This window comes from Leucoraja erinacea, chromosome 29, assembly GCF_028641065.1.
Source record: "Leucoraja erinacea ecotype New England chromosome 29, Leri_hhj_1, whole genome shotgun sequence".
Lineage (NCBI taxonomy): Eukaryota > Metazoa > Chordata > Chondrichthyes > Rajiformes > Rajidae > Leucoraja > Leucoraja erinaceus.
In genome coordinates, this window is record NC_073405.1 from 12752285 (window position 1) to 12777845 (window position 25561).

At 40.7% G+C, this 25561-nt stretch overlaps 1 protein-coding gene across 2 annotated transcripts; it reads left to right on the forward strand.

Annotated features, from left to right (window-relative positions):
- The first annotated feature begins 6582 nt into the window (after positions 1-6582).
- On the forward strand, positions 6583-19399 carry LOC129711177 (integumentary mucin A.1-like). Of its 2 annotated transcripts, XM_055658637.1 has the most exons (5): positions 6644-7095; positions 13395-13487; positions 15331-15435; positions 18533-18691; positions 19018-19399. In XM_055658637.1, exons 1-5 carry the CDS (start codon positions 7026-7028, stop codon positions 19197-19199), a joined length of 609 nt encoding a protein of 202 aa, XP_055514612.1. In that variant the 5' UTR covers positions 6644-7025; the 3' UTR covers positions 19200-19399. The 2 variants fall into 2 exon arrangements, with proteins under 2 accessions (XP_055514615.1, XP_055514612.1); XM_055658640.1 differs by lacking the exon at positions 13395-13487 and having other exon boundaries at positions 6583-7095.
- The last annotated feature ends 6162 nt before the right edge of the window (positions 19400-25561 follow it).

Here is a 25561-nt window from a genome sequence, read left to right on the forward strand (position 1 = left end):
GACTTGGACTTCTCTCACTGGGATGATAGTAATTATGAACAGCATATTGATCCCACAAGGAATACTTAACAAGCAGCTTTCAACATCCAAACTCAAGATGGTGCAGGAGTGTGGCGACTCTTTGCGTGCTGATCCCAAACGGGGATCTATTGTCATCCATTATAATTAATCCTCTTTTAAATCTCTATTCATATTGTAAATCTACCAAGATTTCTAACAATACTAACAATGTTCTATATAATCTTCTTTCCTAACCTACCTCATTGAAAACTTTGCACTTTTGAAAAATTGTACTTTCTCTGTTATGTTGTATTCTGGACTCTGTTTTTTCTTCTCGTTGCATTACCCACATGTTTTTAATTACTTATATATAGTATGATTTGACTGGATAGCACGCCAAGTTTTTCATTGCATTGTAATGTACATCAAAATAATAAAGCAATACCAAAATCAATTACCTAGGTTCTATCTAAATGTTGCAGAATAGACTTTTCCCTGCCTTTGACTATTGTCTACGCATTGAGAGAAGCAGCACAGAAGAAAACTGAATGCAATATATCCTAACCAGTCTATGTAACAGAACATAATTTATTTATATGACTGCAGGGGGTTGCATTGCTGTTAGATGAATCTGGCATTCCAAATGTTAGACAGAGACACAAGAAACTGCAGATACTGGAATCTTGAACAAAACACAAAATGTTGGAGGAACTCAGTGGGAGAGGTAGCATTTATGGAGGAAATTTATAGACAAGGTTTCAGGTCGGGAACCTCCTTCAGCTTGATCTGCAGTCTGAAGAAGGGTTCCAACCCGAAATACTGTCTGTCCATTCTCTCCACAAATGCTGTCTGATCTGTTGAGTTCCTCCAACTCTTTGTACAGAGCAAATGTTAGCTCCGAGTCAGAAGGTTGCTGCCTCAAATCCGAGTCTGGGGATGATTTAAACTTTTAACGTAGGTTGCCACTCCAATGGAGCACTGAGGAACTGATGCATTATCAGAGGTCTTGCTCTTGGGTGTGACATTAAATCAAGACCGGAGTGGCCTCTAGAATGTTTTGAAGTGAAATTGGATTCCTGGCTGACATTTAACAAACACTGCACTGCCCACCAATTACTCTCCCAGCCTAAGCCATTAGCCCATTTCAACCCTCTAATTCTTTCACCGAGAAGATCACCACCATTCATGACACCACCATCGACAATTAAAAGACACTTGAAGTACACGGACAGGAAAGGTTTAGAAGGATTTGGGCTAATTGCGGGCAAGTGGGACTGGCTTAGATGGGGCATCTTGGTTGGCATGGATGAGTGGGGCCAAAGTGCCTGTTTGTGTGCTCATTTGTATGACTCGGAGGCCATGACTACACGTTCCCATCAAAGTCACACACCGTCTTGATTGGGAATATAACACATTTCCTTCATTGTGAGAGCACTTCACCAGAAGGTTTGCAGCAGTTCTGGAAAACAGCTCATCTACACCTTCTCAAGGGATGGGTAATAGTTGCTGTAATGCTAACAATTTCAGAAAAGATTATCTGGATATTGTTGTACATATGTTGATATTGTATTATGCTTTTGGCCCGAAGCCTAAATGCAATCACTGAATGGAGAGGTTGTATAGTGGCCTATGGGCACACACCACTCAATTTAATTGACTGGTTTGTTGACATAGCAAAATAGAAACATAGAAAATAGATGCAGGAGTAGGCCATTCGGCCCTTCAAGCCAGCACCGCCATTCAATATGATCATGGCTGATCATCCAAAATCAGTCTCCCTTTCTTGCTTTCTCACAACATCCCTTGATTCCGTTAGCCCTTAGAGCTATATTTAACTCTCACTTGATCTGCTCATTATCCCAGGATTACCTGGGAATGCAGTGGTAACCCAAGTCTTTTTTCTGCAAGGCAATGTTATTCCTCGTCCAAACATGATTGAGGAGCAGCCAAAATGTAGAAGTGAGGAACTGCAGTAAAGTGTTCTTTACATAAAAGGACACAAATTGCTGGAGTAAGCGGGTCAGGAAGCATCTCTGGAGAATGTGGATAGGTGAGGTGTCAGGTCGGGATGGGTTCCAAGTCCTACAGAGAGGCTGCCTGGCCCACTGAGTTGCTCCAGCACTTTGTATCCATGCATGAGGAACAAATGGACTTCTCAGCCATGAAGATTTAAACAAACTGATGAGCTATTTCTTCCACTCCTCTCTCCATTCCTCCTTCAGCCCCACTCCCAAAGTCTCCCCTTTTCTTCCTCACCTCGGTCTGTATCTCCACATGGTCCTTGCTATCCACCTCCAAACTTCACACTCTAAAACATCCAACTAACCCAACTAACTAATTTTCATTATAATTGGTGCTGTAACCTGTGCTTCAGAAATGGCAAGGGACATGTGGAGGTGGAGGTGGAGCTGCAGGGAAATTATGGAGAATTGGTCTCCACCTCAGCCCTCCATCTGCATTTGAAAGTCCTTGCCATGTCACCTATCACGCAGGAGATTTATGCCAATGTTATAATACCAGTGAACTGCCTATCCCCAATGTGCCACTGGTCTTCACACACCACCCCTTACCCATTTGCACTGTCAGGCTCAAACTTATTTTCAGCGCTATCCAATATACACCTTGCCCATCTCTATCGCCTCCCACCCCACTTCCCAAAGGACTGTTTTTTGCCAACTACTCCTGATGCTCCCCTCCCGTTGTACTCCTACTCTCTGTTGCCCAAACTCACCATCTTCCCCGTTTCCTAAACTTGTCCCCAATGCATTGTTCATCTCCCCATTCCACCCTTCCCAATTATACTGCAAATCACCAATTGTCCCACTCAATAGCAAATATACTGATCCCAATTCTCCTTCAGCCCCAAATGTACTTGGTTTTCCCAACATACTCCAAAAATACAGCCTATGAAAATGTGCATCTTTTGGCTTGGTTGCAACTATAAACTAAACTGTATATAAACTAAAACTGTATCCAGGACCCTTCTGGAATAATTTAATGCACAAGAATTTGAAGCCGATTGAAATTCCATCTGGATCCCTTATCCCTAACCAGTCTGAAGAAGGGTCTCGACCCGAAACATCACCCATTCCTTCTCGCCAGAGATGCTGCCTGTCCCGCTGAGTTACTCCACATTTTTGTGTCTACCTGCCATCTGGATACAATGAACCCACTAGGCTACCTCTCCCACTCCCCACATCTGGCGTACACTGTCATCATCCTACATCACCATCCACCCCTAATGCACCTCCTCCAGAGAAGGGAAATAGAAACAAGGACAGCAAATATTTGGCATTTACTAAGTAAGGAGCGTGTTTTTAAACGAAAATCACACAAAATAGCGCAGGCAATAATCACGGATAATGTCGGAACAAGGTGCTGCAGGATAGGAAACGTTGCCTTCTCTCATTCAGAGGCATTCTAATGGGTGAGGTGCCCAGAGCTGAATTTCAGAATAAAGATCCCGCACAGAAAGCTATTTATGTTTTATATATTTTGTGGGGCTGTATCTACAGTTCCTTGTTTTTACAATGTCTTGATTGTTTTTTTAGTCATTTATATTCTGAACGACAGAGGAAAAACAGGAAAAAAACAAAGGTGCTTATCTTACAGCTATAACCAAATGACCAATCATGCATGCATGTAAGCTTGCACCCAGTCACTTTGCTTTGTTTAAATATATAAAATTCAGTGTACTGGAGAGCGATAGAACAGCTCCAGAGAGGTGCCGCAACAGTAACTTCTAGCTCAACATAAGAAACCCAAGGAATTACTTAATGTTCTGGAGTAACTCAGCAGATCATGCAGCATCTCTGAAGAACATGAATAGGTGATGTTTTGGATCGGGACTCGTCTTCAGATGGAAGACTATCCCCTGCTGAGGTACTCCACACTTTGTATCTTTCATTGTAAACCAGCATCCGCAATTCCTTGTGTCTCGATGTTCTCCAGAACCGCTGCCAGATCCATATTCTCCAGAGGTATTACCTGTCTTGCTGAGTTAATCCAGCACTTTGTGTCTTTCTTTGTAAACCAGCATCTGCAAGTTCCTTGTGGTTCCAACGAATTACTGGTTGAGTTCAGAAACAGGAAGCCAGGTGACCACATATCAGTTTCCTTTGGTGGGTCAGTACTGGCAAGAGTTGGCAGCTTCAAATTACTGAATGCTAACATCTCAAACGATCTGACATGGACACAGCTCATAGATAACATAGAACATATAGCAGTACAGAAAAGGAAAGGACCCTTTGGCACACAATGTCCATGCCAAACAAGGTGTCTGAAGAAGGGTCTCGACCCAAAATGTCACCCATTCCTTCCCTCCAGAGATATGCTGCCTGCCCTGCTGAGTTACTCCACCAATTTGTGTCTATCTATGGTGTCAGATTAAACAAATTTCCCCTCCTCATAATCCATATCACTCCTTTCCCTGCATATCCATGTGCCTATCTAAAAGTCTCTAAAATGCCTCTATCGTATTTGCCTCCAGTACTACCCATGGCAGTGTGTTCCAGACAACATCGTAGAATCTATGGTCCTGCCCATTAGAAGGTACAGAAGCTTGAAAGCTTGCACAACCAGTCTTTTCCCCTCTGTTATCAGGCTTCTGAACTGCCCTTCCTTAAGCTAGGGCACGGTCTCATTTGCCTCTACCCCATTGCGGACATTGAGCTTTGCCTATGGAACTGATGCTATACTGCTGAGCACTCTGTATCTTTCCCTTTGCTCTATCTAATGAACTTGAATTGTCTTAATTGAATTTATGTGTATTTGTATCTGATATGTTCGGATAATACGGAAAACAAAGCTTTTCCCTGCAAAATAAACCTAAACCTAAAAAAACCTGCAACACATATCTCCTTCAAGCATGTAATCATGAGGAATTCCTTTACTTTCTGAGAAGTTTAAAGAGATTTGGCATGTCAATGAATACTTCAACAAATATCTACAAATGCACTGAAGAAGGTATTTTTACTCGTAACATCATGGCCTGACATGACAATTCCTACACACGGGAACAGGTTGTAGATAATGGTGGATCTGGTATATTATGGCAAAGCCCTCCCGTTCATTAAATGCATTTAAATGAAAGTGGCGTTTATCATCAAGGATCCTCACCATCTGCTAACCGCCATCTTCTCGCTGCTACCATCAGGCAGGAGGTATTGAAGCCTCTAGGTTCAGGAAAAGCTACTTAGGTTTTTAAGGTTCCTATAAGGTTCTTGAACTAACCCTACACAATGCTAATCCTACCGAGACAATGGCATGCTACTGGTCACCTCGAGTTGTAGAGTCATAGAGTGATACGGTGTGGAAACAGGCCCTGCGGCCCAACGGGCCCACACCGACAAACATATCCCAGCTACGCTAGTCCCAGCTGCCCGCATTTGTTTCATATCCCTCCAAACCTCTCCTATCCATGTACCTGTCTAGCTGTTTCTTAAATGTTGGGATAACAACTACCTCCTCTGCCTTCCTGTTTCATCTACCACCCTTTGTGTGAAAAAGTTACCCATCAGATTTCTAATAAATCCTTTCCCCTTCACCTTAAACCTGTGTCCTCTGGTCCTCAATTCCCCCACTCTGCGCAAGAGACTCTGCATCTCTCTGATCTATTCCTCTCACATAGATGTTCATATAGAGGTTATAGACCTCTATAAGATTACCCCTCATCCTCCTCACTCCAAGGAATAGAGTCCCAGCCTCTCGCTACAGCTCAGACCCTCTAGTCCTGGCATTTCATCTCTTTCACCTCTTTCATTACCATGGACTAGTTTTGTAATTATGTATTTTTGTACTAATGTCTTGCTTTTTTGTGCAGCTTTCTTTCTTTTTACTGTCGCGTAGTAGTTATTTATAACTTATGCATAATTGATATATCATATTGTGTGTCTATATGTATGTCTGAGTCCACGTGCATCATCTTGGTAGATGTCAGCGACTGCGGGGGAGAAAGAGGAGGCGGAGACGGCGGTGGAGGGGGTTGCGGCATAGTGGACAAATCGGCGAGAGAGGAGGGGGAGGTTGCAGGTGCAGTTGGGTGCAGACAAGGCGACTGATCGGAAGAAGAAGCAGCCCGTGAGAGAAGAGGGAGCCCCATGGTGGCTGAGTGCATCCTGTCCATGGCGGCTTGAAGAAAGCGCTGCTAGTCAGGGGCTCCAATGTGAGCCACAAAACAACAGCCGCTTCCACCGGAAAATATGGTAGCTGGTGAAGAAGGGCTCGCTGGTGGAGATAGCGGCATTGGCGCCTAATTTTAAGGTGAAACAACACAAAGTGCTGGAGTAACTTAGCAGACTGAATCAGTCTTAAGAAGCGTCCTGACGTTACTTATCCATGTTCTCCAGAGGTGCTGAATTACTCCAGCAGTTTGTGTCCTTTAGTGCATTAACCACCATCTGCAATTCTTTGTTCCTACTACATACAATGATCATACCTTACTAGATTATAGCAGACAATCGGCAATAAAGGACACAATTACCCCTCATGGTCCATTGTAACGAGAATTTACTGTATTTATAGAAAACAAAAAAAGGTTGTAAAAATTCAGCAGGTCAGACAGTGGTGGAAAGAGAAACATTGAGTGCTTTAGCTGTCTTTAGCCATCTGAGTTTTCCCAGCTTTTTCTGCTTTTATTTTTTATAATAGCATACTTTCATTTACTAGTATCTGCAGATTGTTTTGGTTTTAGAGATTTCTGTGCACTATTGAAAATATTGAAAATATTGAAACTATTGAAAACATTGAAGTGCTTTAAAAATGTCAGACAATGCAGCCCAAAATAAAACAAGCATACTGACGATTATCAGGGTGTGGAAGCTCTCTATCCTCACTCACTGTCATGATTACACACATATTCCTTGCTTTGCCAAGCTTCCATTTAGAAAGAAAAGGTGTGGTGTCGTGCAGACGTCATATACAGCTCCATATTTGAAACAAGAAAGGTTTCAAATACACCTGAGCATTTAGTCTTGAGACAGTGCAGATTCGTTACCTGCTATTTTCAGACTTCGTCCTTTGGCGAAATGGATCATAAAAAGTTTACGTTACTGACGTTATTTTGGCACGTACTTATCTACCACACAATTTCTTCAGGTAAGAACCTATAGCAAATGTTTGTGCTGATTCTGTTAATAGACAGAGTGATTATGACAGTTATGCAAAAACTTGTTCTTTTTTAATTGTCAATAGAGTGTAAATAAATAAAATAACTATTAACTGCTTAAAATCATTATATATTCTCCATCAACCCTTGCAGTTGAGGATGATGAGATTTTCATAGCATTGTTTAGGAAATACTGGCAACTTTTACTTTGTTGTCACTGTCACTGTTGGAGACTGGTATTTTTAAAAGTATTTGCAAATTCTTTCAGAAACTCAGCTTTTTTTATTTTGCCTATGGCATAAATTTCTTTCAAGCATAATTGGGCCACCAATACATGGACATTTAGAACAATATTGCAATACGTTTTCAGGGTATTATTTCAAAGTGGATTTTTTTTTAAAATCTGTATTTAGAAGTTCATGATTTGACAATAGAAAGCACTGATTTAGTAATAGTAGCATTAGGTTTAAAAACATTGAAATAGAGCTTAACTTGCAGGAATGGAAACTTACAATAAATTCAGATATGTGCTAAGTGTTGGAAAAAATAACAAGCATGGCAAAGATATCTGTCATGTGAGCCTACCTTGAATATTACTTAATCATGAGAAACAAAATGATGGATTGTCAATAGAAAAATCAATAGATTTTTAAATTTGTTTGAATCAAAAGCATAAAATCTCAGAAAAAATCAACTCAGTTAAATTTAGTTTTTTTTTTTTTAATTCAGTCATTTAATACCATAAGGAATTAATTTCATTAGGAATGATCTTGTTTAATGTCCATTCAAAATTATTATGCCATGCTGTGAAAAGGTACTTAATTGTTTTATCAATAGGGATGCGATGTTTTCATATGCTTTTGATGCTATAATTGTTATTTAATTATTTGCAGACAGATTAATTATATGTTTGCATTTAATGCTTACATAGCAATTTATTTCAGTGAGTAAATATTTTAAGCTAATGTGCACATACCATTAAGATGGTTTAAGGGCCAGCTTTCAGATCAGATCAGTTGCAAGGGAAAACTGATCATAGGATCCAGAGGATCTACTGGATCATTTTAACGTAGAAAAATTGCACTGTGATGGGATGTGGTACTGGAGCAGCTTGTCAGACAAAATTGTCTGGGATTTGGTAAACGACCACCAGGGGCGCTGCACGATTGGCAGCCCCACCAACAGTCTGCTTTTTCATCTTTTTTTTATTTTGTGTGTGTATTAAAAGTTTGTGTAAATGTTCGCCGGTTTGTTCTATGTGGGGGTAGGGGGAATTTTTTTTTTTCAGTTTCTTACCTTGCTGGAGAAGTGATTAATTTTCGGATCGCATTCTCCGGTCGCTCTGCGGCCTACCATCGATGGAGCTGGAAGTCTCCTCGGACTGACCTTGGGCCCCACCACGGGGCATGGACTTACATTGGAGTCGATCCCTTGCCTGGGATTGCTCCAACTGCGGCCTGCGGACTTTACATCGAGAGCTTGCAGTCTCAGGAGAGGCCGTGGATTTCAGGAGCTCCAACGTGTCGGAAGGTTCGACCAGCCCCGATGCGGGGTTCAATCGTCCGGCGCGGGGGAGCTGACATCCCCCGATGCAGGAGTGGATTGCCTCGACGGGGAGGGCCCGCCGCCGGCAACGGGAGTCAAGATCATCCCGTCAACGGAGGGCCTGAGGCCGCCGACCACGGGAGAGCAAAGGGAAGAGTTTTGCCTTCCATCACAGTGAGGAATGTGGAGGAACTCTGTGATGGACGTTTATGTTAAAATGTGTTTTGTTTGTTCCGTTGCTTTTTATTTTGTATGACTGACTTGGCAAATGAAATTCCTCATATGTTGCAAAACATATTTGACGAATAAAGTATTATTGTGATTGTGATTGATTGTGAAATCGGGGAAGTGGGGATTAAGTGGAAGGGGGATTAAGCTGTTAGAAATTATTTGATTTGCTGTCATATTATTCAAAGAAATTTACCAGTATTCTGCTTTGGTCGTGGTTAAACACAAGGTACATTTGGATTGTCAAATTGTAAATTAAGCTAAATCTTAGCTGCAGTTATGATTATTTACATTAGCCTCCATTACATTTACATTACATTTACATTAGCATGAAATGTAGTTTAGTCTAGTCACTACCAAAATTACATAGAGATATTTGTTTTTGGTGTGCAGGAGTTTTAAGTATAGAAAGAGCTTAAGTATGGAGAAATCAGTGTTTTGTGAAGGATGTTCTTCCTGTGCCAAAGGCATGATGTGCCAAAAACAATTATAAATCTTTCTTCAAAAATTGATTTGTCATGTTTGTCAGAATGAGAACAACAGAAACTGTGCAGTTTTCTATTTGAAGAAGGTGAAAATGCAATCCCAGTAATAATGACTGAAACTCTACTGGCTTTTAATAGGGTAAATTTTGCAGGTGTTTGTTTTATTGCAAAGCTTAAGGAATTCGGCATGCAGAGAGTTAACAGTGTTTTTAATAGGAACACATGATTGTATTTGTATAAAAATGTTACGATTGTAACGATGATACAAAACCTTAGAATAAACTAGACCAAGTTGGGTCCCGTCCCCCCAAAGTGAAGGGGGGGGGGCGTCGCCAGACGAGGGCTGGTCCCCGAACGCAATATTCCACCACTCACCCATAGCTCCCAACTGCGCAGGCGCAGTTGTCGGGTTCCCATTGTGATGTAGAAGATGGAGGCATTACTTTGCAGGTTAAGTGCAGACCACCCCCTCCAACTGCTCCCCCAATGTACGATTCCACCACTCATCTGCTCCCCCAATGTAAACCGTTTCCCCGAATGCAACATTGCGCCACTCATGCATAGCCCCCAACTGCGCAGGCGCTGCTCATTTCTCCTCATCCCCCAGCACTCCCTCCTCTTCCTCTTCACCCTCCCTCTCCAATCCATAGAGAGGGAGGGGGGTAGAGAGGGAGAGGTGTTAGAGAGGGAGGGGAGGGTAGAGAGGGGAGGGGGGTAGAGAGGAAGGGGGGTAGAGGGAAGGGTAGAGAGGGGAGAGGGAGAGGGAGGGAGGGGGGAGGGAGGAGAGAGGGAGGAGGGCTGGGGGGGGGAGGTGGGTAGAGGCGGGCTGTGAGGGCGGGAGAGGGGTAGGCAGAGGGTGGGGGTGGAGTTGGGGAGGGAGGGTAGAGAGGGAGAGGGAGAGGGAGAGGGGGAGAGGGTGAGAGAGAGAGAGAGGGAGAGAGAGAGAGGGAGATCACACACACGTCTCTCTCTCCCCCCTTTCTTTTTCTGTCTCTCCTTCTCCCAACCCCTCCCCTCCCTCATTCTCTCCCTCTCACCTTTTTCACCCCTCTCTCCCCCCCACTCCCTCCATCTCCCTCCTCCCCCCCCCCCCCCCCCCCCCCCTCCATCTCCCTCTACCACCCCACCCCCCACCTCATCTCTCTCCTCCTCATTTCTCTCATCCTCCTCCCCTAACTCCCATTCCCTGCCCCAGGTTCTACCCAGGTTGTAGAGCAGCGCCAGGGCCTGCAACTCAGCCTGGTTCTCGTACTCGGCCCGGCCCTGGCCTGGTTCCAGCGGCGGCATTTTTTTCAGCCCCGGGCTCGGCTCTCACTCCAGCTCGAGCACCAGGCTCGGCTCCAGCCAGGGCCACGGCTCCACCCTTGCCATAAGGTGTCTGGCGTCGGCAGTCACAGCCCCATCCCTAGCCCCGGGCTCGGCTCTCACTCCAACTCGATCACCAGGCTCAGCTCCAGCCAGGGCCACGGCTCCACCCTCGCCACCAGGTGTCGGGGGTGGGCAGCGGGCACCACGCATGTGCGCTGGAGTGCGTTCCCTCCCGCAGTGTCCCGTCCTGCCTTGCAAATGCGTTGTGATGTCACTCAGGGGTTATTTTTTAACGAAATGGGTGAGGTTTCTGTTTTTTGTTTTTTTTAAACGATTAAAAAGTGTGGAAATATAGGTGGGAATGCGACGGGAAGGTGTTTATCACCTCGATGGGAAAAATGTGAATAGAATGCGTGAAAATGGAAAGGCTGTGGCCTAGCGTTTGGAAGAAAATAGGAAAATAGAAATTGACACATACACATACACACAGCCAGCCACAAACAAGACGAAGAGTTTTAGTAGTAGTATAGATTGAGTATGCAAAATCCAGCAATCCAGATTCAATCCTCACCTCTGGTGCGTGGAGTTTACTTGTGGTCATGTGGGTTTCCCCCAGGTCTTCACAGATGCCTTTGTAAATGGCCACCAGTGTGTCGGTGAATGTTAGAATCCAGAGAAGATGAGGGGGACGTGGAGAGAATTGGTTACATGGAAAATTGCTGGGGAATGGGATTGCTCAGTAACCAAACGTGGATTGTCAAGATAGTTTTGATATGCTGCTGAGCAACATATGCATGACCACACCCAAGGAGCAGCGTTAAGATTAAGAATGAATAGGTTACCATTTTTACAGAAAACAGAAAGTTTGGATTAAAGTGTTAAGGTGCGAGTGATGAATAAGGTGATCATTATTATTTACAGGGGCATCATCTAGTGAGGCTGTGAATAAGAAGAGGTGATGGGCTTGTATTGTAGGCCCCTCAATAGTCATTGGGAGTTGAAGAGGAAAGTTGTAGGGAGATCACTGATAGCTGCATGAATAGCATGGTGTAATAGTAGATTTTAAAGTTCTAAATATCGACTAGAACCGTTCATGCTTAAGGCTTGGAATCAAGGATGAAGTGGACTTCTTGAGTAAGTTCAGTGAAGGTTTCTCAGTCAATAATATATATGGCCATAAAGTTGAAATGAAAAAAAACTGTTTGTAGGTTAATTGACTTGGTGTATGTGTAAATTGTCCCCAGTGTGAATGGGATAGTGCTAATGTGCGGGTATCGCTGGTTGGCGCGGACTTGGTGGGCCGAAGGGCCTGTTTCCACACTCTCTAAACTAAATAAACAAATGAAAGGCAAAAGTGGAAATAGATTAACAAGATCACAGGAGAGAGGTGAAGTCTGGCATGAAAACTATCTGCATTATCCATGAAGAAAGGTATGGATTTGAGGGTACTCAGGGAGATTAATAGAGATGACTTGAAGAGAGACCACATTACAGTAGAGAAGGTGCTGGAACTCTTAAGGGCCTGTCCCACTTGCCGATTATTTTGGCGACTGCCGGCATCATTGACTGACGTATCAAGTCACCGAAAATGTTGCGCCGTGATGCGGCGTGACGTGGCGGTGACGTATTGATGCGTCGTGTTTCCTCAAGTGTCGCAACATTTTTTTTGGAGGGGATTCTGAGAGGCAGCATCAAATCAAGGAGGCAGCAGTGATTAGGGAATGTCAGCATGGTTTTAGGCATGAGTAATTGTATCTCACAATTTTGATTGAGTTGTCTGGTGACCAAGAGATGAATGACGACAGTGGAGTGGACACTGTCTTCGTGGACACGAGCAAGGCCTTTGACAAGGTGCAGTATGGTAGGCTGGTCTAGATGGTGAGATCCTGAACAATTGAGCCAACCGGATACAAAATTGGCTTGAAATTAGGAGACAGAGGAAGGTAGTACATGTTTTTATTGATACTCAACACCTGTAACAAATGGGGTGATGCAGGGATCGGTGATGAGTCCACTGTTGTTTTTTTAATTTATATTCACAATTTGGATGCAAATGCAGATGGAATAGTTAGTAAGTGTGTGGACAACACTAAAATTGATGCTAAAGTTGACAATGGTATTTTGTTCCTGGGCCAATAGGCTGAGGTATGTCAAATTGAGTTTAATTCAGATAATGAATGCTGCATTCTGTTTAGACAAACCAGGACAAGAATTACACAGTACAGTATATTATCACACACAACAGTATATATTAGGTCTCTAGGGAATGTTGCCTAAACAAGAGATCCTGGGGTGCAGGTAAAGAGTTCCACTAAAGTGGCAACAAAGGTGGACAGGGTGGTGAAGAAGGTTCCTTAATTGGTCAGTGTATTGAGTAAAGGAGTTGGGACATCATGTAACAAATGTACAGATGTTAGTAGGGCAACTTTTGGAATAATGTGTACAGTTCCAGTCGCCCTGCTAGCAAGAATGTAATTCAGCTGAAAAGGTGCATAAAATATTTTTGAAGACATTTCTGAGTCTGGAAGGTTTGAGGTATAAGGCAACGATGGAAATGATGAATATCTTTTCCTCGGAGTGCGGTATACCGAAGGGTTACTTTATAGAGATTAATAAAATTATGAAGGACATGTACGAGAGTCGAAAACGAAATGGCACTGGTTTAAAATAAGAAAGAAACATTTCAAAAGGAACCTGAGGTCTACTTTCTCCCACTACAACAGAATCAAATACGACAGCACAAACACCTACAGGCTACATCAGTACATATACAACGGAAGCTAAGAACGCCACGACCGCACAATCTGCGACCAATGGTGAGTCCAGTATGCGAGAGAAATGCAAAATAAATCTGTTCCTTCCACATCCTGTAAACAAGAATCATCGCACATATAACGTTAACTTGGATTGGCCAGATATATTTCTTCACATACGCTGCGGGAACATCTTCTGTCAAAAACATAACAGCCGATATTTCCAAATACATTAAAAAGACGTACACAGCCTGCTTCACAGGATATTCAAGGATAGGCAGATACAAATAAGGCAAAATAAGATTTCACTTAATTTTTGACCATTAGGTTTCCAGTCTTTAAACTTACCACCACCATCATGACCATACAAGAATAATGCAAAATAAAGTCTATTGCTTACTGTGAATGAGAAGCATGACAAATATAACATGTCAACATGGATTGGCCATATGTATTTCTTCACATACTGTATGCTGCTGATATTCCGTCTGTCAAAAACTCCACAGCTGATCTTTGCAACAGTGTTGGTCTCCTGTAAATGCATGCAGCCAACTTCCCAGACTAATCAACAAATTACCAACGGTCAAAAATAAATGCTAAATTGTAGTTCGATATATTTTCTGCCTTAAGATTCCAGTCTTTAGAAATACCTGAACCAAAAATCTCCATCATTCCAGAAACCACTGTACCATCTACAAGTACAGAGGCAACTACAACAGCTTCAAGCACCACATCAGTTCCAACATCAATGACAACAGAAACGACTACAGGCAGCATAAGTGTATCTACAACAGAAGCTATCACCACCTTCACGACCACACCACTTACAAACACTATGCCAGAGGAACGCCCAATAAATCTGTTCCTTAAACCTCCTGTGAATAAGAAGCATTACAAATATAACAAGTAAACATGTATTCACCATATATATTCCATGACTTATGATGCTGGCATAACTTCTGTCAATATCAGCACACATTATGTTTCCAAATTCTTTGGTCTCTTGAAAACACATGCGTCCGACTTCTCTGAATATTCCACAAATTGTCACCTTGATACAAAACGAAGCAAAATTGCAATTCAATGCATTTACTGCCAGTATGGGCCTGCCCCCTTTAGGCAATTTTGCCGGCTATGTAATGAGTGGAACACACACATACATATCGCTTCCTTTACCAGCCAGTTATGCAGGCGGGGGACAGAGTAAGCGGGGGGAGCGCTGTCTGAGTGAAATTGAGCAAAGCCAATGTGATTCAGACACGCGCCGCCATCAACAGAAAGGTTGGCGCTGTAATTAAGACAGTGAAAGCACAGTGTACAGGAAGGGTCATCTAAGTCCTTTAAAAGAGAGGGAGGGGGGGGAGGGGGGAAGAAGGTGGTGAAGGGGGGAGAAAGGTGAAGAAGGAGTGGAGACAACTTTTAAGAAGCCACAGATACACGGCTGTGAAGCTCGGTGGACATTAACATTACCGGTCCATTATCCTTAGTTCTGAAAAATACTGCTTACGTTTTTATTTCCCAATGAGCCAATGAAATTCACCGGTCAGCACCGGCCACAACCTACGAGAACCTACGACAATCTTCGACCTCCTGGCAACCCACTAGAATCTCCTTGCGACCTACCTCCGGCGCGATAAATCTTGCTACTCTCCAATGTGGCTTCATTCTGGTTGCCACTAGCTTTTCAACATGTTGAAAAATTCGCGGCAACCAGACTGAGACCGCGACTAGTTCCCAGAATGCGTGAACTTCTCATGACCATGAAGGCGACTCCCCGGCAACCACCCGCGAACATGTGGCGACAGCATAGTCTCCTGCAGTCGTCTAAAAAGTCGCCGAACTGGGACAGGCCCATTAAGAATCCAGTCTTTAAATTTACCTGAACCTAAAATCTCCACCTTTACAGAAACCACTGTAGCATCTACAAGTACAGAGGCAATTACAGGCAGCACAAGTGCATCTACAACAGAAGCTACCACCACCTTCATGACGACACCACTTACAACCACTGGTGAGTATGTTATGCCAGAGTAATCCAAATTAAATCTGTTCCTTACACATCCATTGGATGAATCATTACAAATAGAAAAAGTTAACATGGATTGGCCATGTGTGTTTCTTGGCATATGCTATGGCATATCTTCTATCACAAACACCACAGATGATGTTTCCAAATTATTTTGTTTCTTGAAAACATATGCGACCGCCTCGCCAGAATATCCCACAAATTATCTTGTTGATACAAAAAGATGCAAAATTACAATTCAATGCATTTTCTGCCCTTAAAATTCCAGTCTTTAAATTTACCTGAAGGGCAGTTCCATAAATATATTAACCAGTAGGCTACATTTTCAAAATAATCAAATTTGTTCAATCATTGTTTATATGTTATATCGTTATAAAGGTAATGTTATATCATTTTAAAGGTAAAGATGTGAACTATCAAAATATGTAAGTTACAGATACACTAGACCAAGTTCAAGGTCACCAGACTGCTCCGACGGAAGCATTCAACGACAGCCAATATATTGCCACTTGCATGTACTGATTAATTTCTTGTTTTTTCTAAATGAAAATGAAGTGAATTATGTCACTCACTATGATAGATATAAACAGTATAACCAATGTATCCATGATCGTACATTAGAAAATGTGAAGTTGTGATTTATTACTTATAATATTATATGTACTTTGGTCATGTGCGTCTGACACAAAAAAAACATGATTTTTTGATTTTTTTAGTAAGACAAAGACCCCAATTAACTGCAGGATCTCAATGCAAAGCAAGCTCTAGATCCTCTGCAAAGACGTTACATTAGATTCATTTAATTATCTCTAATTAAGGAAAAAATGTGTGGTCGGACGTACACTTTTTTTGTAAGTCCGACATCATATATTCATGTACGTCCGACACGGCATTTATAATGAATAAGTTTCTGCCATATTAATATGCCTTAAGGCCTTGTAATTACAGCACAATATCCCTGTGTCATTATAAGTGTGTAGCACTATAATTAATAAACCTTCGTTTCCAACACAAGTTTACTAAGATCATAATATCAATAGTGTGAAGACGATGGAAATGAGACGTTCATGCATACTGTGGTGTGTTCAAACAGGTAAGCATTCATGTAGGCCTTCATGCCTCATGATGTTATCCAGGATTCTCAAGATTCTGAGACTGTCCAGGTGCTAAATGTGCCACTTTCAAGGCAACCTGAATATATTTATGTCTTGGATTCTACACTGTAGGTCACTAGTTCTATAAAACGGCTTCACCAAAATTGAGCAACTGCCCAAAAGTGTTTCAAGCTTTAGCAGAACACACTTTTTGGCCATGTACATTTGTGACACCAGTTACATGGACTACACTCTACTCTGCCATTTTGTCAACTATATATGTCCAGTCCCAAGATCAGGTCAGTTTAAATTTTTGTTTATTTTACTAAATATCTGCATTATCACTGTGAATAATTCCCCAAAGGATATTTTAGACTAGATATAACTCGATATTTCTGTTTTTGTTATGTGTAATATAAAGCTGCAGTGTTTGTAAATTAGCCAAAAATCATAACATACTTCATCTAGAATACATATAGGACACTTTTGTGTTGATTACTGTATGAATTGAAAAATAATAGATCTTGAAATGTGTAAATGTTGCACAAAGAAAATATGAATTGAATATTGTTTCTTGCTAAGATGTCTATAATTTATTATTTCATTTTTTTTCTTAGTTCCTTAGTGTTTTTGTTTCCAATTCTGAGTAATTAAAATAAAAAACAATATTCACTTGTACAATGTGTGAGAGGAACAAAATAATCAATTTGTGAGAATGTTCTGCCATTGTTTGAAGGCATGACAATTCAGTTAGTCTATGCGAAAGTTGTTGGATTAAAAGTTACTTTTACAGTTGCATTAACAGTATTCAAATTGTACTCCAATATACAGAATTATATACCGGATCTCAAATTTATGAGCAGCTTTATTTTCAATATAATAATTCCAAAGGGAAAAGATGTTCCAGATCTAATAACATGATCCCAATGCACACTATACACAAAAATCTATTTGTCAAATACATGAAACCTATTTTAATGTTGAAGTGTTATCAAGTATATGGTTAATAGTAATTTTCTTTGTTTTGTATTTGATGAGATTTCTTTTGTTTAAGTTTGATATCGTTTTGTTGAGTTTTGTGATATTTGTAATATTTGGTTGTTCACAGCGCTTAGAAACATAAGGTATTGTATTAAAAGCTTTATAAATGTCATTGATATTATCAATAAGTATGTTACCCATGGTGTGTTTCATTTGCCATGTACACAAATTCAAGTAGTTAGTGATGTAATAAGGGCTTAATTACCAACAAAATGTCTGCAACAAGTAGACATGCACACATGTACGTCCAAAACGACAATACTGTAGGTCGGATATTGTACGTCCAACACAAAGAAAAAAGCTAATTATTCATTACTTGAAAGTAGAAAAGGACACATTCTTCTTGCCATTTCTCATCATTTGACATCTAACTGAAATTATTATGTCTGATTTTTGAGAAATAGCCAGTATACTTCACAGAAATTTTCAGTTGAATTTCCTGTCAGAAAAACGCACCTTTCTGTATACGTCTGACCACATGGTGTTTTTTAATTAGTACAAGGTCATTATGGTGTTTGTATGATATTTATATCTATATTTATATCTACTCAGTAGATGTCACATATTGGTCAAATAAAAATTCATCTTTTGTAATTATTTTTCCATTGGCAACTCATTTAAGTGTCTGAAATGTACGTCCAAAATTATGGAATTGCCCTGAACCTAAAATCTCCACATTTCCAGAAACAAACCATACCAATAGAATAAGTTAACATGTAATCGCCATATATATTCCATGACATATGCTACTATCATATCTTCTGTCAAAAACCGCACATGTGATGTTTCCAAATTCTTTGGTACCTTGAAAACACATGCGGCTTACTTCCCAGAATAGTCAACAACATTATCACGTTGATACAAAAAAAAGGAAAATTCAATGTATTTTCTCCCCGAAAGACACCGGACTTTAAATTTAGTTGAACCTAAAATCTCCACCTTTCCAGAAACCACTGTACCATCTACAAGTACAGAGGCAACCACAACAGCTTCAAGCACCACATCAGATCTCACATCAACGACAATAGAAACAACTACAGGCAGCACAAGTGAATCTACAACAGAAGCTACCACCACCTTCACGACCACACCACTTACAACCACAGGTGAGTCCGGTATGCAAGAGAACTGCAAAATAAATATGTTACTTGTACATCCAGTGAATAAGAATCATTACACTTGAACAAGTAAACATGGATTGGCCATGTATGTTCCATGGCATATACTGTTGCATTTCTTCTGACAAAAACACCACAGATTTTACTTCCAAAGTCTTTGGCCCCTTAAAAACAAATGCGGCCCACTTCACAGAATATTCAAGAAAATTACCACATTGATACAAAAAAAAAGCAAAATTGTAGTTCAATACATTTTCTGCCCGCATGAATTCTGCCTTTAAAATTGTCTGAATCAAAAATCTCCACCTTTCCAGAAACCACTGTACTATCTACAAGTACAGAGGCAACTACAACAGCTTCAAGTACCACATCAGTTCCCACATCAACGACAATAGAAACAACTACAGGCAGCACAAGTGCTTCTACAACAGAAGAAACCACCACCTACACGACCACACCACTTACAACCACTGGTGAGTCCAGAATGCTACAGTAATGCAAAATAAATTTGTTCCATACACATCCAGTAATAAGAATCATTACAGTAGAACAAATTCACGTGGATTGGACATGTATGTTCCATGGCAGAAACTATTGCATATCTTCTGTCAAAAACACCACAGATTTTTTTTCCAAATTCTTTGGTCCCTTGAAAACAAATGCGGTCTACTTTCCAGAATATTTAAGAAAATTATCATGTTGATACAAAAAAAAAAAGCAAAATTGTAGTTCAATACATTTTCTGCCCTAATGACTTCAGTCTTTAAATTTATCTGAATCAAAAATCTCCACCTTTCCAGAAACCACAGTACCATCTACAAGTACAGAGGCAACTACAACAGCTTCAAGCACCACATCAGTTCCCACATCAACGACAATAGAAACAACTACAGGCAGCACAAGTGCATCTACAACAGAAGCTACCACCACCTTCACGACCACACCACTTACAACCACTGGTGAGTCCGATATGCAAGAGAAATGCAAAATAAATATGTTCCTTGTACATCCAGTGAATAAGAATCATTACACTAGAACATGTAAACATGGATTGGCCATGTGTGTTCCATGGCATATTCTGCTGCATTTCTTCTGTCAAAAACACCACAGATTTTGCTTCCAAAGTCTTTGGCCCCTTAAAAACAAATGCGGCCTTCTGCCAGAATATTTAAGATAATTATCACTTTGATACAAAAAAAAGCAAAATTGTAGTTCAATACATTGTCTGCCCTCATGAATTCTGTCTTTAAATTTTTCTGAATCAAAAATCTCCACCTTTCCAGAAACCACTGTACCATCTACAAGTACAGAGGCAACTACAACAGCTTCAAGCACAACATCAGTTCCCACATCAACGACAATAGAAACAACTACAGGCAGCACAAGTGCATCTACAACAGAAGCTACCACCACCTTCACAACCACACCACTTACAACCACTGGTGAGTTCGGTAGGCAAGAGTAATGCAAAATAAATATGTTCCTTGTACATCCAGTGAATAAGAATCATTACACTAGAACAAGTTCACGTGGGATTGGCCATTTGTGTTCCATGGCATATACTGTTGGCATATCTTCTGTCAAAAACACCACAGATTTTGTTTCCAAATTCTTTGGCCCCTTAAAAACAAATGCGGCCTTCTGCCAGAATATTTAAGATAATTATCACTTTGATACAAAAAAAAAGCAAAATTGTAGTTCAATACATTTTCTGCCCTAATGAATTCTGTCTTTAAATTTATCTGAATCAAAAATCTCCACCTTTCCAGAAACCACTGTACCATCTACAAGTACAGAGGCAACTACAACAGCTTCAAGCACAACATCAGTTCCCACATCAACGACAATAGGAACAACTACAGGCAGCACAAGTGCATCTACAACAGAAGCTACCACCACCTTCACGACCACACCACCTACAACCACTGGTGAGTCCGGTAGGCAAGAGTAATGCAAAATAAATATGTTCCTTGTACATCTAGTGAATAAGAATCATTACACTACAACAAGTTCACGTGGGATTGGCCATGTGTGTTCCACGGCATATACTGTTGGCATATCTTCTGTCAAAAACACCACAGATTTTGCTTCTAAAGCCTTTGGCCCCTTAAAAACAAATGCGCGGTCTACTTTCCAGAATATTTAAGAAAATTATCACATTGATATAAAAAAAAGCAAAATTGTAGTTCAATACATTTTCTGCCCTAATGACTTCAGTCTTTAAATTTATCTGAATCAAAAATCTCCACCTTTCCAGAAACCACAGTACCATCTACAAGTACAGAGGCAACTACAACAGCTTCAAGCACCACATCAGTTCCCACATCAACGACAATAGAAACAACTACAGGCAGCACAAGTGCATCTACAACAGAAGCTACCACCACCTTCACGACCACACCACTTACAACCACTGGTGAGTCCGGTAGTAATGCAAAATAAATATGTTCCTTGTACATCCAGTGAATAAGAATCATTACACTAGAACAAGTTCACGTGGGATTGGCCATGAGTGTTCCATGGCATATGCTGCTGCTTATCTTCTGTCAAAAACACCACAGATTTTTTTTCCAAAGTCTTTGGCCCCTTAAAAACAAATGCGGCCTTCTCCAGAATATTTAAGAAAATTATCACTTTGATACAAAAAAAAAGCAAAATTGTAGTTCAATACATTTTCTGCCCTAATGACTTCAGTCTTTAAATTTATCTGAATCAAAAATCTCCACCTTTCCAGAAACCACAGTACCATCTACAAGTACAGAGGCAACTACAACAGCTTCAAGCACAACATCAGTTCCCACATCAACGACAATAGAAACAACTACAGGCAGCACTAGTGCATCTACAACAGAAGCTACCACCACCTTCACGACCACACCACTTACAACCACTGGTGAGTTTGGTAGGCAAGAGTAATGCAAAATAAATATGTTCCTTGTACATCCAGTGAATAAGAATCATTACACTAGGACAAGTAAACATGGATTGGCCATGTGTGTTCCATGGCATATTCTGCTGCATTTCTTCTGTCAAAAACACCACAGATTTTGCTTCCAAAGTCTTTGGCCCCTTAAAAACAAATGCGGCCTTCTGCCAGAATATTTAAGATAATTATCACTTTGATACAAAAAAAAAGCAAAATTGTAGTTCAATACATTTTCTGCCCTAATGAATTCTGTCTTTAAATTTATCTGAATCAAAAATCTCCACCTTTCCAGAAACCACAGTACCATCTACAAGTACAGAGGCAACTACAACAGCTTCAAGCACAACATCAGTTCCCACATCAACGACAATAGAAACAACTACAGGCAGCACAAGTGCATCTACAACAGAAGCTACCACCACCTTCACGACCACACCACTTACAACCACTGGTGAGTCCGGTATGCAAGAGTAATGCAAAATAAATATGTTCCTTGTACATCCAGTGAATAAGAATCATTACACTAGAACAAGTTCACGTGGGATTGGCCATGTGTGTTCCATGGCATATACTGTTGGCATATCTTCTGTCAAAAACACCACAGATTTTGCTTCCAAAGTCTTTGGCCCCTTAAAAACAAATGCGGCCTTCTGCCAGAATATTTAAGATAATTATCACTTTGATACAAAAAAAAAGCAAAATTGTAGTTCAATACATTTTCTGCCCTCATGAATTCTGTCTTTAAATTTATCTGAATCAAAAATCTCCACCTTTCCAGAAACCACTGTACCATCCACAAGTACAGAGGCTACCACAACAGCTTCAAGCACCACATTAGTTCCCACATCAACGACAATAGGAACAACTACAGGCAGCACAAGTGCATCTACAACAGAAGCTACCACCACCTTCACGACCACACCACTTACAACCACTGGTGAGTCCGGTAGGCAAGAGTAATGCAAAATAAATATGTTCCTTGTACATCCAGTGAATAAGAATCATTACACTAGAACAAGTTCACGTGGTATTGGCCATTTGTGTTCCATGGCATATACTGTTGGCATATCTTCTGTCAAAAACACCACGGATTTTTTTTCCAAATTCTTTGGTCCCTTGAAAACAAATGCGGTCTACTTTCCAGAATATTTAAGAAAATTATCATGTTGATATAAAAAAAAGCAAAATTGTAGTTCAATACATTTTCTGCCCTAATGACTTCAGTCTTTAAATTTATCTGAATCAAAAATCTCCACCTTTCCAGAAACCACTGTACCATCTACAAGTACAGAACCAACTACAACAGCTTCAAGCACAACATCAGTTCCCACATCAACGACAATAGGAACAACTACAGGCAGCACAAGTGCATCTACAACAGAAGCTACCACCACCTTCACGACCACACCACTTACAACCACTGGTGAGTCCGGTATGCAAGAGTAATGCAAAATAAATATGTTCCTTGTACATCCAGTGAATAAGAATCATTACACTAGAACAAGTTCACGTGGGATTGGCCATGTGTGTTCCATGGCATATACTGTTGGCATATCTTCTGTCAAAAACACCACAGATTTTGTTTCCAAATTCTTTGGCCCCTTAAAAACAAATGCGGCCTTCTGCCAGAATATTTAAGATAATTATCACTTTGATACAAAAAAAAAGCAAAATTGTAGTTCAATACATTTTCTGCCCTCATGAATTCTGTCTTTAAATTTTTCTGAATCAAAAATCTCCACCTTTCCAGAAACCACTGTACCATCCACAAGTACAGAGGCTACCACAACAGCTTCAAGCACCACATTAGTTCCCACATCAACGACAATAGGAACAACTACAGGCAGCACAAGTGCATCTACAACAGAAGCTACCACCACCTTCACGACCACACCACTTACAACCACTGGTGAGTCCGGTAGGCAAGAGTAATGCAAAATAAATATGTTCCTTGTACATCCAGTGAATAAGAATCATTACACTAGAACAAGTTCACGTGGGATTGGCCATGTGTGTTCCACGGCATATACTGTTGGCATATCTTCTGTCAAAAACACCACAGATTTTTTTTCCAAATTCTTTGGTCCCTTGAAAACAAATGCGGTCTACTTTCCAGAATATTTAAGAAAATTATCATGTTGATACAAAAAAAAGCAAAATTGTAGTTCAATACATTTTCTGCCCTAATGACTTCAGTCTTTAAATTTATCTGAATCAAAAATCTCCACCTTTCCAGAAACCACAGTACCATCTACAAGTACAGAGGCAACTACAACAGCTTCAAGCACCACATCAGTTCCCACTTCAACGACAATAGAAACAACTACAGGCAGCACTAGTGCATCTACAACAGAAGCTACCACCACCTTCACAACCACACCACTTACAACCACTGGTGAGTCCGGTAGGCAAGAGTAATGCAAAATAAAATATGTTCCTTGTACATCCAGTGAATAAGAATCATTACACTACAACAAGTTCACGTGGGATTGGCCATTTGTGTTCCATGGCATATACTGTTGGCATATCTTCTGTCAAAAACACCACAGATTTTGTTTCCAAATTCTTTGGCCCCTTAAAAACAAATGCGGCCTTCTGCCAGAATATTTAAGATAATTATCACTTTGATACAAAAAAAAGCAAAATTGTAGTTCAATACATTTTCTGCCCTAATGAATTCTGTCTTTAAATTTATCTGAATCAAAAATCTCCACCTTTCCAGAAACCACAGTACCATCTACAAGTACAGAGGCAACTACAACAGCTTCAAGCACAACATCAGTTCCCACATCAACGACAATAGAAACAACTACAGGCAGCACTAGTGCATCTACAACAGAAGCTACCACCACCTTCACGACCACACCACTTACAACCACTGGTGAGTCCGATATGCAAGAGAAATGCAAAATAAATATGTTCCTTGTACATCCAGTGAATAAGAATCATTACACTAGAACATGTAAACATGGATTGGCCATGTGTGTTCCATGGCATATACTGCTGCATTTCTTCTGTCAAAAACACCACAGATTTTGCTTCCAAAGTCTTTGGCCCCTTAAAAACAAATGCGGCCTTCTGCCAGAATATTTAAGATAATTATCACTTTGATACAAAAAAAAAGCAAAATTGTAGTTCAATACATTTTCTGCCCTAATGACTTCAGTCTTTAAATTTATCTGAATCAAAAATCTCCACCTTTCCAGAAACCACTGTACCATCTACAAGTACAGAGGCTACCACAACAGCTTCAAGCACCACATCAGTTCCCACATCAACGACAATAGAAACAACTACAGGCAGCACAAGTGCATCTACAACAGAAGCTACCACCACCTTCACGACCACACCACTTACAACCACTGGTGAGTCCGGTAGGCAAGAGTAATGCAAAATAAATATGTTCCTTGTACATCCAGTGAATAAGAATCATTACACTAGAACAAGTTCACGTGGATTGGCCATGTGTGTTCCATGGCATATACTGTTGGCATATCTTCTGTCAAAAACACCACAGATTTTTTTTCCAAAGTCTTTGGCCCCGTAAAAACAAATGCGGCCTTCTGCCAGAATATTTAAGATAATTATCACTTTGATACAAAAAAAAAGCAAAATTGTAGTTCAATACATTTTCTGCCCTAATGACTTCAGTCTTTAAATTTATCTGAATCAAAAATCTCCACCTTTCCAGAAACCACTGTACCATCTACAAGTACAGAGGCAACTACAACAGCTTCAAGCACAACATCAGTTCCCACATCAACGACAATAGAAACAACTACAGGCAGCACAAGTGCATCTACAACAGAAGCTACCACCACCTTCACGACCACACCACTTACAACCACTGGTGAGTCCGGTAGGCAAGAGTAATGCAAAATAAATATGTTCCTTGTACATCCAGTGAATAAGAATCATTACACTAGAACAAG